Genomic DNA, 13,150 nt, shown 5'->3' with positions numbered 1-13,150 from the left:
CGGTACTCGACTGAAAAACAGAGAATTGGCGGAAATGATTACAGATACAGCATTATGGCCACATAGTGAGTATCTTGTCAAAGAAATGAGCACGGTTGTTACTTTTCAATGGTCCCCAAGAGAACTACTAGGAAATAACGAATGCATTTTAGCTGTTCTTAATAACATTGGTGGTGTTGAGCTATTCAGAAGTTCAAGGAACATGTGGATAAATGTAATAAGCCTGACTGACTTGGTACATGATCACGTTAATTTGAATAGTGAACAAAATGATTTTAAAGAATTAAAGGAGGCTGTATACAGCTTAGAGTCCAGCTCCATTTGTTGGCCACCTACTTGCAAAGAAGGGAAGACATATTTTGTTACTGGACAAAAAAATGGCACAATTTTATTTTGGGTGGTTGAAAGCACAAACAAGAGCACCACAGCAAGATTTTTTGGGAAAATTGATACAGATTTAGGTGAGACTGTATCTTTATTATGGATACCTAAATCGCAGACACATTTCTTACTTGTTGCCACAAATTTATTTGGGCTAGTTGCATGCTTTGAATGCCAAATTAATGGAGAAAGTTTGGTTTTGAAAAACACTCTCATGCTATGGAACCATCCGGATAAAATGCTTGTGCAACACATACAATATGAAAAAGTCGAAAATAAACTGTTACTTATATTTAACAAATACAGACATTTGGTTCTACAGCTACTTGATGAGAACTCAAAGAATGTATCACAAGAAATAAGCTACATCAACGATTATCTAATATCGCATATAATAACAAGAGATAATGAAATTTATGTCAGTACAGTGAATTTAAGATGCTATAAAATCAATTATAGCATAAAAGGCAATACATTAAAAATTTATAACCATGATATGGTTGAATTTAAAGAGCTCAGTCCAACATGTGAATTGTGCAGTGTGAATTTTTCAGGTAATAATGTCTTATGTGCCTTAGCTGTGATTGATCGCAAAATTCTGCACAGAAAGGAACGTTTGAAAGCAGAAATCATCTTCCTGCAAGTTTTACCTGACAATGGAGAGGTGGATATCTTGTTGAACAATCCTACAAAACAAATTACAAATTACTGGGACTGTATTGAACTGATACGTTACAAAATAGTGAAAACAAAAAGTTTGCCCCAGATAGACTATGATAGTTTATTATCACAAGGGGACTCTGACATTTATAAATTGAAAGTCTATCTAGTAATTTTGACAATTTATAAAAGTTTGCAAACCAGTATCAAAATAGTGCAACACCCCTTACCAGAAAATTCAACAGAGGTGGTTAAAGATAAGATATTAGCGATGAATGCCAAATCAAATATTGCTAAAATATCTCATAAACAGTCCAAGAATGACTTGAGTGATTTAGAAAAGGAAAGTTATGCAGGATCTAAAAAGTATTTGAATTATTACAGCAAGAAGTACAAGGTACCAATGAACAAAATCATGCCAGGCGGTATCTCAGATGTAGCTACTGAAAATTACTGCTACACTTGCCAAAATTGTGACGAAGTGATTATTGACTTTACATGCAAAAACGGACACTTGAATATGTTTTGTATGTTTACATTCACACCAATAGAAAGTATAGACTACCTTTCATGTCATAATTGTAACGCTGTTGCTAGAATAGAATTATTAGAACATAAACCTTACTGTTTATTCTGCGATACTTATTTACAAGACTCACAATAATTACCTCTGTACAAACAAATTAAATCTTAACATCAGTGTGTAAATAAACGTAATTTCAAACGTATTCTTGGGTTTTATTTGCAGTTTTAGAAACAGTAGATAGAAAAAAGGTGCTCTCGCACCTGGATCATAAATACTACCTGCAAGCTGCAAATGCATTTACGAATGTGTGATGAACATTTTGCTAATTGCTAGACGAGGGAGCACCTTAGTTTATAGTCATGCATGTGGTTTGTTTTAAACTTCGCGGTTTTTTTTAGTTTTAAATGTTATCATCTATCATGTAAATTTTTCTCCGATATTAAAAAAAGGAAGAGGCTGTATAGTTTTTAATATCATTGCTTAACCATGCATAGTTAGAAGAAAAAAACAAGCTAGTGATGCCCAACCATAATATTTTAAATAGGCTGTCCCGCTAGAAAATTATAAAGTGTCCCAGTTCTTCTTATCAATTTAAATTATTGCCAATTTAATATCATAGTGTCATTTATTTAAAATAACAATATAACCATAACATACGCAACAGCTGCCCAGCCCAGGGACAAACAGCATCAAGCAAGCCTTTAAAAAAATGAATAGTAAAATTATTGATTTCATGATTTATTATCCAAAGTGTGTTGTAACACGTAATATGCTCACTTTCCACTAATTTTAATAAAGTATTCATCTACATAGTTGATGAATATGACATTGATAAGTTATAAATAAAATTTAACTGGGACATTCTTCAGACACTGCTTGGATTGTACACATCACTATTACGTCTGCAACTGTCACAAATGTCAAAGTGTGCTTTCATCCGTTGTGTTTTGTTTACAGCGTCTTTTTAAAATTTTACAACTCAAAAACGATTTGATCGCTATTTTACTAATTTCCTTCCACAAATTTTCCAACAAGTTACCTAATGTGAAACATGGAATGCGGTGAAAACGAAAATGATGGAGAAAAATCTGTTGATGAAACAAATGCTGTAGTGAACTCTGTGATACTTGATTATTACAAAAAGTTTGGCCGTAAAAGAGATTTGGAGCAGTACTTTTCGTTGTCTTCGGCTGAGACAGAGGTTAGGGACGTGAGCAGCCTGTTTTGGAGAAGAATGAAGTCGCATACAGACTCATCGGATTCGGGGGAGAGAAAGAGTGAATCTTCGACTGAGCTTTGCAGAATCTCTATCAAATGCTCTATGCCAGAGCCATGCAGTTCTCAGGTATGTTAATAAATAATTTCAATAATTCTTTACTTATTTCCTTTTACAACTAAATGAATTATTAGCAAACCCACAGTAAACCCGTCAATTTATTACCTTCTATGAAATCCACCTTTCTCTAAAATTATAGTACCATCCTAGACTTCATCATATTTGTTTAACTTGATTCTGGTACAATACCATCTACACAAGTCAAATACCTGCCATGTTCTGCATAAAAAAATATTGTTTTCATTGTGATGAGTAAATTACATCTTCGTTATTTGAGCTACCTATGTCTTGAGTTTGTTTTTAGTTTTATTTTGACTCCCTGAATGAGTTTTAATATAAAGAGATTTTTATTTTAATTATACATGTCATGTTTTTTATTGACTTGTCTATTATAATTAATTACCTAATTTAATTTACGTTACAGGAAGACAACACAAAAACCAAGAGTGACTCGGAATCACCACCGATTATTGTAGAAGAAGTTGCATCAAGAAATACTGACGAAGACTCGGTCAATGAATTTAATGACGATAACCAATCTCAGAAGTGTAAGTATTTATTTATTTATATTATCTAGTTTATTAAAATTTTAGGTTAATAGTTAGATTTTTAAGTTACAACAATAGGTTTCATATTAGATTTTTTCTTCTCATCCATATAAGTAGTGTCTGTTCCCTTGAAAATAATTCACAGTATTTCTGCCATTTAAAAATATTTTACATCATCATGATAATTGAGCAATCTCAACTGTAAACTTGCACTTATATCAACCATTGTCATGATTTCAGCCATAGACGTGACATTGGACACCTCGATGAACAAACCACACTCACCGACCAGTAGCATTACGTCACAAAGAAAACTCGAATGGGACTCGTTAGCTGACGTCGGCTACGGCAATGAAAGTGGCACTAAAACATCTGCATCTAGCCTCAGCACGTTAGAAAGACTTGCTCTAAAACAACAATATTCTAACAATGACACCAAAAATAATGACGATCTAGGTGCTCCTACTGCACATTCGACTCCTGTTGACATAAATGAAAACAAATCTAAAAGTAAAAAAGGCGGTATGAGAAAAACAACTAAAATCTATAAAAAAGATGTTGATGTCGTTGAAGTTAGCGTTCCTCAAGGCTCTGAAATAAGTCCATCTCAACCCATTAATGTTAACTTGACTAAACACATATCCTTCAACATGGAAAGAGATGGTGGCATCAGCTTGGACAATATAAAAAAAGATCTTAATGTAACTCCTGAAACTGCACCAAGAACTGGAGAGAACTCTGAAATCAAAATGGATAAAGAAATCCAAACTACACTGACTAAAACTAGACAACAATCTAGCCCTAGAGCTGACCAGGCCCCACAAGTTTGCTACCAAAAAGTTCCAGTCTTAATAAGTCTCAATACCCTAAAAAAGAAATTTCGCAAAAAGAAGCTCAAAGTTGCTAGAAGAAAATTAAGAAGCAAAAAGAAACCAACTGCTGACAAAGAAAATATTCCTCAAGAAAAAAGCATGGAGCAAGTTTCGGCTGCAGAAAGCTTCGAATATATGCCTGGGCATGTTTATAACCAAAACCAAATGAATCAGGAACAACCCAGATCTAACAACAATGCTACGGGAAATAAGTCAAGTTTGGAATCCAGTGGCGCGGTCACAACTACTGAATCTAGCAAAGATTCAAAACATTCATTTACTAAAGACTTAGAGAAGAGCATAGACCTCCTAAAAGTCGCGTTACGCAAATCAAATGACGACGCTGAATTAAAAAACAAACTCGTTAAAGAAGTAGTCCAAAGACTTCTCAAGTCAAGGTACAGAGATGACGAAAGTACAACAGATTTTTTGTCTGGCTTGAGTTTCAGCAGCAAAAAATTAGGTCTAGGTGAGAGTCACACTACAACCAGCACTTCAGATAGCAATAATATTGACATAAATCCCAAATCGCGACCAAGGAAATCGATATTGCGCCTAGATAAATTTAACGCAAATGTTTTAGCTTCAACATCGCAAAGTGCCCCTAATTTGCCTTCTGTTTCAAATAGTGAGAAGCCTATAGTCCCAAATCCTCTAAAACCAACAACACCTACTGAATCTGACGTGTCTAGCGGCAAACGTTCGTCGGACACGGCATTCGCCAAAACGTCATCAGAGGAATTGTACCAGAAATATCTAGAAGCCCTAAGAAGAGAACAAGCATATAAAAAACATCTGAAAGATAAAGAAAACTTTCTAAAACAGAAATTAGTGTGTTCAGACACAGCATTCAAAGTACCACATACCGATGTTCACGTTAACAATAAACTAAAAGATCTAATAAAAGATTTAACTCGAAATAATTACGACGATGGGTCTGGTGATGCTAGCAAATTGGAGGGGGGCTCTAATTCTAATTACGATGTTCAAAACCACAGTTCCATAAGAAAACATCGAAGTCATTCGGTTTTTACGTTATCTTCGGGCAATTCTGACGATAATAGAAAGGCTAATTTGAAGAAACAGCTTCAAAATGAAATGAAAGAAGCAAAAGCTGGTCACAGCAGAGATGACCATCACCATCAATGTTGTTGTACTCGTCAATTTGCGTTTCCTAAAGCTGCAGTTGATAGTTCTGTACAAGTTAATATCAAAAATAACAGCAATGAAGGTTCAGCTGAAAAGCAAAGACAACCAGTACAAAAAGTGGCCGATTGCGAGTGCTGTGGAAGCAACAGGATTTCACCCAGAAACGTTGCGCATGTTGTATCAGATGATGCTGGAGATATAAAATTTGTGTGTTTGTGCAACAAAAAGGCACCCCAACAAGAAATGCCTGACAACATGCTGATTTACAAATGTTCGCGTTTGACTACTAGAGGGGTTCAATTAGAAAATGCCACATCAAAAACGTCCAACACAGTTGGTGTGCAATGTATGGGCGACTCGCTCTCTAAGCCTAATAAGCCTGACGACGCTTCCCAACCATCAACTTCGAAAGAACGAGATAACGCATATGAGCAACAGTATAAAAAATTCAGTCGCAGTAGTAGCTCAGAAAATATTCCCGAAATCGATAAAATGTCCAAGACATCACAAACTAATTTGGCAATAAAAATGCTACAGCGGAAATCTAGTGTGCGTAGTTTTACGTCATCCTCGTCCGCTGGACCAAAATCATATAACTCAACTGATATGAATAAAATCTTAGTCCATGAAGCCACAAGGTCGATTCAAACAGAAATCAGCATCAATCCAAGAATTGCAGATCCTTCTCTTACTGACATTAATATTGTTAATGACACCGATTGCGTCAAATTAATAAATGAACGGTTCAGAGAAACTTCCAAAAAGAATTCTGAGACAGACATAATGCATCCCAGAAATGACAATGATAAAGTAGATACTATTAGTAACGAATCTCCAAGAATACAGCATAAATGTGTTTGTGCTGAAGAAGCTAAAAGTAACCATGATAGTCCACGATCTTGTTGCTCAAATAAAGTAGATAAGGAAATTCAATCTGACATAGAACCAAATAATATCGTAGTACAGCCAAATGTAATGCCTCATTCAGAAGCGACTGACAACTTTACTATTCCTATACAAGGAACGAATATGACGTTGATGGTAAAAATTGGCTCACAATCTTCTAAGCCACAGAATGAAAATAAATGTGACGACTTTACGACTCAATGTGTCGGAACGGATAAAAAGGATACCAATGAAAAAGAGACTAATTTGAGAGAAGAATGTTCCAAAGGTGTTCAATCTCAAACAACTGATATATTCAGTTCAATGACCAATGAAATGAGACAATCTCCACGTGATTGCATTTTTGAACAACCACCTGTTGAACAAAAGAAATACCCCACAAAGGAAGAAATTATGGATGCTTTCAATAAACGTTGCTTGGTTAATTCTTGCCTGGATGGTAATACTGTCAGATATACATATCCAAGGAATGTCCAAATAAATCCCAAACAATTTTTGAGAAGTAATACGGATTCAGGGAGGTTTGTATCCGGCACATGTGTTCAGACAGATAGCATTGATAAGATGGATGCGGTGACACAACAAGATCCACCTTTAGAAGAGATTCTAAAATGTAAAACCGATTCAGAAGAAGCTAAAAGTAAATCCTGTTCAGACAAGTCTTGTTCTTCAAAGGCTGGCAGCTGTAATGAGCAGAAGGGTAGTGCTTCTGAATCTCAAAGTCGTAAGTCTAGTAGTGAAGGGGATAAAGATCCAATTTTGGATATCATAAAGAACATCACGAAACGCTATTCGAAGAAGGACATCGATAGGAGTAAAAAGAAGAAGTGTTTCAAGGAAATTGTGACGGTTTTGAACTATCTGCTAGATACTGACGATGGCACGGATATCGAACACCTTAAAATATCCGACACCTCTAGTGCGCGTGATACCGACAGTGATAAAACTAAGAAACCCAAAGAAAAACCTGCATGCACTAATATTTGCGACAAAAAAACTAGTCCAAAGAAAGTGGATAAGGCAATACAGCTGTCACCAAAGCCAAGAGCCAACAAAGAGTCGGCTGAATCATCGGAAATACAAGCGACTACTGACTTTCCTGGGACTTCATCGGATTCTGCGACGTGTAAGGTGTTGAATAAAATAAAGAGAGAATGCGAGAAGTATCACCAGAAACGTTGCAAGTCCCATATGGGAAAGAAGTGTGACCCATCGAGTAGTACTTCAGTGAACTGTGATCAGTGCAAGAAGGTTCACCACTGCTACTGCAGAGCGCACAGATGTCACAAGTCCAAGTCATCTGGCGAAAAAATGAAAAAGAAGTGTGTAGCATACAACCTCATAATCCAGACTTCAGATAGCATGATCAGCGAAGAAACTGTTATGGATAAAAACTCTAAGCCCTTGCAAAATATTGTTGTTAAAGTGCCTTCAAGGAAGAGGAATATGGAGAAGGTGCCTTTTAACGAAGTATGTTCTAAGATTGAGAAAAATATGCCTCGGTGTAGTCCTAGAGGAGATTCAAGGACGCATCGCTCGAGAAGTCTTCCAAACGACAGCGAGATTTCTAGTGTAGATGAGTTCGCTAAAAGAAACTGCGGATATACTGTAAGGGATTATTTGGAGAAGAACAGACCAGACTTTGTGGAGAAGACTTCGAATCGCCAGCAGTGTTTGAAGATTATTAGTGAAAAGAGGTAAGAAGATACAAAAATTTCATATTATTTACTTACAAAAAGGGTTTGTCAATTAGATTATCTGCATACTATAACGTTGGACCTTTCTGCATCCATCCCATACATAAATCTCACCAATTTTTCTTACTTCAGACCCGAGGAAGATCCGTGCCCCTCCCCCAACTTGAAAATGGTAGTTGTCCACACCCCAGGATGCATGCGATCTGTGGACACTTGTAATATGTACTGTGGAGGTACTTAGCTAGTATTTCTAACTAAAAAAAAACAATACCTATAGTAGGTAGGCACTTGGCCAAATTACGGATTGAGAAAATCCTGGTAGAAAGACTTTACATTCATCACTCCCAGAGTATATTTTGAAACTTGCTTATTTTGCTCCTATTTGTTTGAAAAAATCAAAGCTTTATGATGAAGTGTCTGTAGATCAGGAGTAATTATTATTATCCTTTGTATTTGTAAGTAAATCTAGATAGAATTTGTATTAAAATAGACTAACTTAAATTATTCTTATAGGTGTATCTAATGTGCCAATGACATGTACCCAATATACCCCCGATCCTTACTCGCAATGCATGCAAACTGAAGTAACAAGAATTGGTGAGTGGAGTTGTAGAATGTTTAGAAACAGAAATTATAGTCTGGTCTGTGAGCACGTAGAATTTTGTCCAATAACCCCAAGCTACCCATCCTTGTCGCTCGCGCGTAATTATATTGCTGTCGCGACTGTGCGACGGGCGCCCGCAGTGAGTGTGCGGGGTCATTGGACAAAATTCTACGTGCTCACAGACCGGGCTTTAGTAATAATGTATTTTGATTATGCATTTAAATACAGTAGAGCGCACATTATCGGGACGGCACGGGATTTCTAGGTGACAAATAATAATTTACCTTATAGTTTTAAACCTACAGTCACAAATGCATTGTTCAATCCACGCCACGGTATGCTTAGGAATACCGAAGCGGCTGCAATGTAGGCTACATTGTAATTTCAACCGTAGCGTTAAAACCACAAGGTGCATTATTATTCGTCACTTAAAAGGTCTGCCGACTCGGTCGCGGCGCAAATCTCTTCTTTAATGTGGTTATAATAGGTATTATATTGCTATAAATGTATGATTACTTACGTGAAGTGTTCTTGTATATTTTCAGAGCAGACCAACGTGCCACACAGCGACAACTGGTGTCAGTTCAACTGGACCGGCGGCCGTCGGTGAGCGCGCTGAGCGAGACAGAGCTACGGCGTCTCGCTCACGACTTGGGCGTCCAGCTACGTAGAAGGAAACGTAAGTGATGCAAACTAACCCTTAAGGTAGAGGTAATAAGGTTCATAGTACAACTGGACCGGCGGCTGTCGGTGAGCGCGCTGAGCGAGACAGAGCTACGGCGTCTCGCTCACGACATGGGCGTCCAGCTTCGTAGAAGGAAACGTAAGTGACGCAAAGTAACCCTTAAGGCAGAGGCAATAAGGTTAATAGTACAACTGGACCGGCGGCCGTCGGTGAGCGCGCTGAGCGAGACAGAGATACGGCGTCTCGCTCGAGATTTAGGCGTCCAGCTACGTAGGAGGAAACGTAAGTGATGCAAACTAACCCTTAAGGCAGAGGCAATAAGGTTCATAATACAACTTGACCGGCGGCCGTCGGTGAGCGCGCTGAGCGAGACATAGCTACGGCGTCTCGCTCACGACTTGGGCGTCCAGCTTCGTAGAAGGAAACGTAAGTGATGCAAACTAACCCTTAAGGCAGAGGCAATAAGGTTCATAGTACAACTGGACCGGCGGCCGTCGGTGAGCGCGTTGAGCGAGACAGAGCTACGGCGTCTCGCTCACGACTTGGGCGTCCAGCTTCGTAGAAGGAAACGTAAGTGATGCAAACTAACCCTTAAGGTAGAGGCAATAAGGTTCATAGTACAACTGGACCGGCGGCCGTCGGTGAGCACCCTGAGCGAGACAGAGCTACGGCGTCTCGCTCACGACTTGGGCGTCCAGCTACGTAGGAGGAAACGTAAGTGACGCAAATTAACCCTTAAGGCAGAGGCAATAAGGTTCACAGTACAACTGGACCGGCGGCCGTCGGTGAGCGCCCTGAGCGAGACAAAGCTACGGCGTCTCGCTCACGACTTGGGCGTCCAGCTACGTAGGAGGAAACGTAAGTGATGCAAACTAACCCTTAAGGCAGAGGCAATAAGGTTCATAATACAACTTGACCGGCGGCCGTCGGTGAGCGCGCTGAGCGAGACAGAGCTACGGCGTCTCGCTCACGACTTGGGCGTCCAGCTTCGTAGAAGGAAACGTAAGTGATGCAAAGTAACCCTTAAGGCAGAGGCAATAAGGTTCATAGTACAACTGGACCGGCGGCCGTCGGTGAGCGCGCTGAGCTAGACAGAGCTATGGCGTCTCGCTCACGACTTGGGCTCCAGCTACGTAGGAGGAAACGTAAGTGACGCAAATTAACCCTTAAGGCAGAGGCAATAAGGTTCACAGTACAACTGGACCGGCGGCCGTCGGTGAGCGCTCTGAGCGAGACAGAGCTACGGCGTCTCGCTCACGACTTGGGCGTACAGCTAAGTAGGAGGAGACGTAAGTGATGCAAACTAACCCTTAAGGCAGAGGCAATAAGGTTCATAATACAACTTGACCGGCGGCCGTCGGTGAGCGCCCTGAGCGAGACAGAGCTACGGCGTCTCGCTCACGACTTGGGCATGCAGCTGCGTAGGAGAAGACGTAAGTAATCTAACCTTTAAGGCAGTGGAAATATGGTTCCTATTATAGTTCAACTGAACCGGATGTCGTCGTCGGCTCGGCCGGTATGTAGCTTACACTCCAAAACTAAATCAGAGGGAATAAGGTTCCTCATCATTTCAGCCACAGGACGTCCACTGCTGAACATAGGCCTCCCCCAATGACTTCCACATCGCACGGTTGGTAGCGGCCTGCATCCAGCGCCTTCCCGCTACCTTTATCAGGTCGTCGGTCCACCTTGTGGGTGGACGTCCCACGCTGCGTTTTCCGGTACGTGGCCTCCATTCCAGAACCTTGCTGCCCCATCGGCCGTCAGTTCTGCGTACTATGTGCCCTGCCCACTGCCACTTCAGCTTGCTGATCCGTCGGGCTATGTCAGCGACTTTAGTTCGTTTACGGATCTCCTCATTTCTGATTCGATCTCGTAAAGAAACACCGAGCATAGCCCTCTCCATAGCACGCTGTGCAACTTTGAGCTTCTGTATAAGGCCTATAGTGAGGGGCCACGTTTCCGAGCCATAAGTCATCACAGGTAACACACATTGGTTGTAGACTTTCGTCTTCAGGCACTGGGGTATTTTGGACGAAAAGATGTTGCGTAGTTTCCCGAACGCTGCCCAGCCGAGTTGGATTCGACGATTGACCTCCTTCTCGAAATTGGACCTACCTAGCTGGATCGTTTGTCCGAGGTAGATATACTTGTCAACAATCTCAAGAATCGAGCTCCCAACCGACACCGGGTAGGGCGCAACATGGACGTTCGACATAAGCTTCGTTAATAAATAAGGTTCCTACCATAATACAACTAGATCGGCGGCAGTCATTACTATGGGTCTCATAAGAAAACTCAGGTCACTCAAAGGGCGATGAAGCGTGCTATCCTCGGAGTTTCTCTACGTGTTTGTTCATCAGGAGAACTAAAGTTATTGCCAAAAAGTGGCAGTGGGCGAGGCATAGCTCGTAGAACTGATGTCAATTGGGGCAGTTTGCAATATGCATTTTTGTTTAGATGGGTAGGTACTTCTGTCCTATCGTTCTTGTATAAGATAAACCTACTAACCTGTCCCTTTTTTGTTACAGTCGACCCAAAATTCATAAGTGAACGTGAAATGAAGAAACATTCCGAAATGATCTACAAATCGTTGCCCGAACAAGTGCAGAAGAAGGAGGAAATTAAGAAAGAAAACATAAAGAAAACCAATCTGTTGATGGCCAACATGTTTAGAAAGGTATGTTAAATGGATTAGCTTTAAATAACAAAACACTACATCAATACCCCAAGTACAAACAACTCCTGTAATCGTGGACAACGGATTGTTTTCTGTCCCAAGAGAAAATATTTTTTTATTCCCCGTGTATTAAGAGCAAGAACGTCATCGCTAGCGACTAGACTGTGTAAAAAATGACAAAATGTATGACAGATTGTGCAGCGCCCCTAGCGGATACTTTCAAGAACCAAAATCTTCATTTTTTGACGCACTCGCTAGCGACGACGTTCATTGTAAACTTGCACTAAGCACACTAGATTTTAGTCTCATAACTAAAATAATAAGTGGGCGTGGTTTTAGTTAGGAGACTAAAGTATTAAAAAAAACCTTTTCTTACAGAACCTCCAAAAGAAGACTTTACGTGGATCAGTAAATCTCTCCAACTACTCGACCGTTATAAAAATTTGACACAAAAACACATTTTTGATAAAAACGTCGCACACCAAATGAAATGTGTTCAAAGCGTTATACGAATTGTTATACATTTGTGTTTTTTTACAACAAAGAATGTTGATTTTGTTCTATTGACTATTTTAATAAATACTTTTTAGTAAAATTTGCTTCAGTTTTTCTACTCTTATGCCCGTTTTCACCATCAATTACTAATTTTAATCGACCCCTTTGAAAACAAAATTCCTGTATGTTTTACCATAGGGGTCACTTAAAATTTAGGGATTGATAGTGAAAACGGGCATTATTCCCTTAGCATACAGTAGTATTTTTTCTTCAATGTTCTTCTGTCTATCTTGTTAGTGACAGTCAGGTGTAGTTGCTTCATGAACACCACTCCGCCTCTGAGTTGTTTGGAGTCTGTGAGGATTTCTAAAAAAAAGTGATAACATTACTTAATATAGGTACTACAGATAATCATAATATAGCATACACATACTTATTCAAAACAAATCATTGATTATTTTGGATTATGTTGATATACGCATTGCTTTTTTATCACGCTAATATTTACCGTGATTTTATTGATAGTCATGTAATTGGCGCGTGCGCACTGCCGCGAGTCTGCGTTTATTATGCGCTTGATACTGGGTACATCACTGACCTATATATTACAC

General features: G+C 39.5%; 1 protein-coding gene across 2 annotated transcripts; it reads left to right on the top strand.

Annotated features, from left to right (window-relative positions):
• Positions 1 to 2,444: 2,444 nt before the first annotated feature.
• Positions 2,445 to 12,626, top strand: LOC135082200 (uncharacterized). 2 transcript variants are annotated; one of them, XM_063976969.1, is made up of 6 exons: positions 2,445 to 2,912; positions 3,328 to 3,451; positions 3,692 to 8,075; positions 8,208 to 8,308; positions 8,589 to 8,672; positions 9,225 to 9,352. In XM_063976969.1, the coding sequence occupies exons 1-6, from the start codon at positions 2,619 to 2,621 to the stop codon at positions 9,287 to 9,289; spliced, it is 5,052 nt and encodes a 1,683-aa protein (XP_063833039.1). In that variant the 5' UTR covers positions 2,445 to 2,618; the 3' UTR covers positions 9,290 to 9,352. The 2 variants fall into 2 exon arrangements, with proteins under 2 accessions (XP_063833039.1, XP_063833038.1); XM_063976968.1 differs by lacking the exons at positions 8,208 to 8,308; positions 8,589 to 8,672 and adding exons at positions 11,896 to 12,044; positions 12,423 to 12,626 and having other exon boundaries at positions 2,446 to 2,912; positions 9,225 to 9,358.
• The last annotated feature ends 524 nt before the right edge of the window (positions 12,627 to 13,150 follow it).

Source organism: Ostrinia nubilalis, chromosome 21, assembly GCF_963855985.1.
Source record: "Ostrinia nubilalis chromosome 21, ilOstNubi1.1, whole genome shotgun sequence".
In the NCBI taxonomy this organism is placed as follows: domain Eukaryota; kingdom Metazoa; phylum Arthropoda; class Insecta; order Lepidoptera; family Crambidae; genus Ostrinia; species Ostrinia nubilalis.
Note: the sequence above shows the minus strand (reverse complement) of the source record. Positions and strands in the feature narration are given on the sequence as shown.